Genomic DNA, 2,500 nt, shown 5'->3' with positions numbered 1-2,500 from the left:
TGCTTGTCTCTCTCTCGGTTTGACTCTCTGCCTGTCTGTGTGTCTGTCTCTCTTTCTGTTTGTCTGCCTCTCTCTCTCGCTCTCTCTGCCTGTCTGTCTGTCTCTCTCTGTCTGTCTGCCTCTCTCTCGCTCTCTGCCTGCCTGTCTCTCTGCATGTCTGTCTGCCTCTCTCTCTCTGACTGTCTGTCTGCCTCTCTATCTCTCTCTGCCTGTCTGTCTGTCTGCCTCCCTCTCTCTCTCTCTCTCTCTCTCTCTCTCTCTGCCTGTGTGTTTCTTCCTTCCGTCTCTCTGCTTGTCTGTCTCTCGCTCTGTTTGTCTCTCTCTTTGCCTGCCTGGCTGTCTGTCTCTTTGCCTGTCTGTCTCTCTCTCTGTCTGTCTCTCTGCAGTAAGCTGCAGTTCCAGCCTCTGTCAGCAGAGGTCCCCGTGTTGTTCCGGGTGGTGGAGCTGCCTCACAAACATCATCTCTGTAAAGTCAAATCTCTCAACAAAGGAGACGCCAACTCTGAGGTCACCGTCTACTACCAGGTAGGACGCCCGTCACGCCTCCGAACCCGCACACATTCACACTCACTCGCCATCTTTCACAGAGCTGGAATGTAACTAAGTACATGTACTCCAGTACTGTACTTCAGTCCAAATGTTGAGGTACTTGTACTTTACTTGAGTCTTTTCTTTTCATGCCACTTTGTACTTCTACTCCGCTACATTTCAGAGAGAAATATTGTACTTTAGTTACTCCACTACATTCATCTGTTACAGCTTTAGTTACTAGTTACTTTACACATTCAGATTACTGCACACACACACACACACACACATGTAGCTAGCCATATAACAGCCTAGAAGTCCAGCTGAGATGATCAGACCATTAAACACACAACTGTTTGGAGAGACTAAAAGAAAGAAAGAAAGAGAGAGAGAGACAGACAGACAGACAGACAGACAGACAGAGAGAGACAGAAAGACAGACAGACAGAGAGAGAGAGACAGAAAGAAAGAGAGAGACAGACAGACACAGAGAGAGAAAAGTGAAACAAACAACAGTTTGGATCGTTTACACTTTCTAAAACTTGAGTATTTTTATTTACTTTTAAAACTTTAACTACATTTTCCTGATGATATTTACACATTTTTACCGAAGTAACATTTTTAATGCAGGACTTTTACTTGTAGAAGGGTATTTTAACAGTGTGGTATTAGTACTTTTAGAGAAGTAATGAAGGATCTGAATACTTCTTCCCTTTGTTTGTTTGTGTTGCAGTCGGGGCTGAAGAACCTCCGAGAACACGCTCTGATGGAGCTGATGGTGGTGAGTGTTTTTACACTAGCGACTAAACACCAAACCGCCACGAATATAACATATATATATATATATTGAAAATGCAAGTTATTTCAATTGATATTCTGTAATATTTCAATCTTAATGTGCTAAAAAGGCACAAAAGTTTGTGTAGATGGCAATACACATTCTCCTTTTTTTGCCAAATAAATGAAAAGCATGTTGAAATCATCAATGTCTTCCCTTTTGCTGTATCAACATCTCAGCTAGCTTTCCTCAGAGATGGCCCCAATAATGTGCTTAAAGTCAAGTCAGATTCAGTTTGTGCATGATTACATGATATAACGATATAATTATTTAATACTGTATCCTACATTGTGGATAATTAAGCTATATATATCATATGCTGAAGTATATTTCTGGAGTGTTAAAGATTAAAAGAAAAAATAACAAGAACCGAAAACCGTGACCCTAAAACCGTGATACGAACCGAACCGTGGATTTTGTGAACTGTACCACCCCTAATATATATATATATATATATATATATATATATGTCACATGTCTGTCGGTGGATGTGAGTCCGTTATGTTTCCGTAGAACTGTCCTTACTTTGCCTCGTGTCCGTCTCTCTTCAGATGCACATGGAGGAGCCGTGCTTCGACTTCCTCAGGACGAAGGAAACCCTCGGGTCAGTGTCACTCAGAACCAGAGCTGGGCATCGTTTGGACTTTAACAACCCTGATAATACCTTTCGATTGCGGTTCTTTGAGGGGTGGAGTTGAAACGGGACACATGCTTATTTCACAGATAAGAGGATTCAATGGTGATTTACAGGTTTACCGAGGCTGTTTCAATGTAAAATAAGTAGGGATGCACCGAATCCAGATTTTTTGGGTTCGGCCGAAGACCGTCCTGATCTGGCGAGCTCCAGTTTTCCACTCGCAGATCAGTCTGGCATCTTGAGACAGAGAAAATTTGGAGCCGTTCCCCAAACGACCGACCAATCAGCGTTGGCTTTGAGGCGGGTTTAGGTGTGACGCAACGAGAAGCGACTGTTCAGTCTAAACAACGTGGCGGCTTCCACGGATGAGATGAGCGTAGCTATCGCGCAAGTTTTATCAGAATTAGAAAGTATTCCTTCATTGAAAGAAGAGCAAAAGACGACACTGGAGGCTTTTCTCGGAGGAAAAGATGTTTTTGCTCTTCTCCCGACTGGTT

The 2,500-nt window shown here is 42.9% G+C and overlaps 1 protein-coding gene across 2 annotated transcripts in view; it reads left to right on the top strand.

Moving 5' to 3' along the window:
- LOC116059138 (nardilysin-like) overlaps positions 1-2,500 on the top strand; it is a 62,472-nt gene that overhangs the window by 53,167 nt on the left and 6,805 nt on the right. For both annotated transcript variants that reach the window (XR_004898708.1, XM_031312097.2), the window contains exons 25-27: positions 387-525; positions 1,262-1,309; positions 1,918-1,970. Coding sequence is in view for 1 of the 2 variants with exons in the window: in XM_031312097.2 (XP_031167957.1) it covers positions 387-525; positions 1,262-1,309; positions 1,918-1,970 (240 nt within the window). In the remaining variant the exon portion in view is untranslated. The remainder of the gene's footprint in view (positions 1-386; positions 526-1,261; positions 1,310-1,917; positions 1,971-2,500) is intronic.

Source organism: Sander lucioperca, chromosome 11 (assembly GCF_008315115.2).
Source record: "Sander lucioperca isolate FBNREF2018 chromosome 11, SLUC_FBN_1.2, whole genome shotgun sequence".
NCBI lineage: Eukaryota > Metazoa > Chordata > Actinopteri > Perciformes > Percidae > Sander > Sander lucioperca.
Note: the sequence above shows the minus strand (reverse complement) of the source record. Positions and strands in the feature narration are given on the sequence as shown.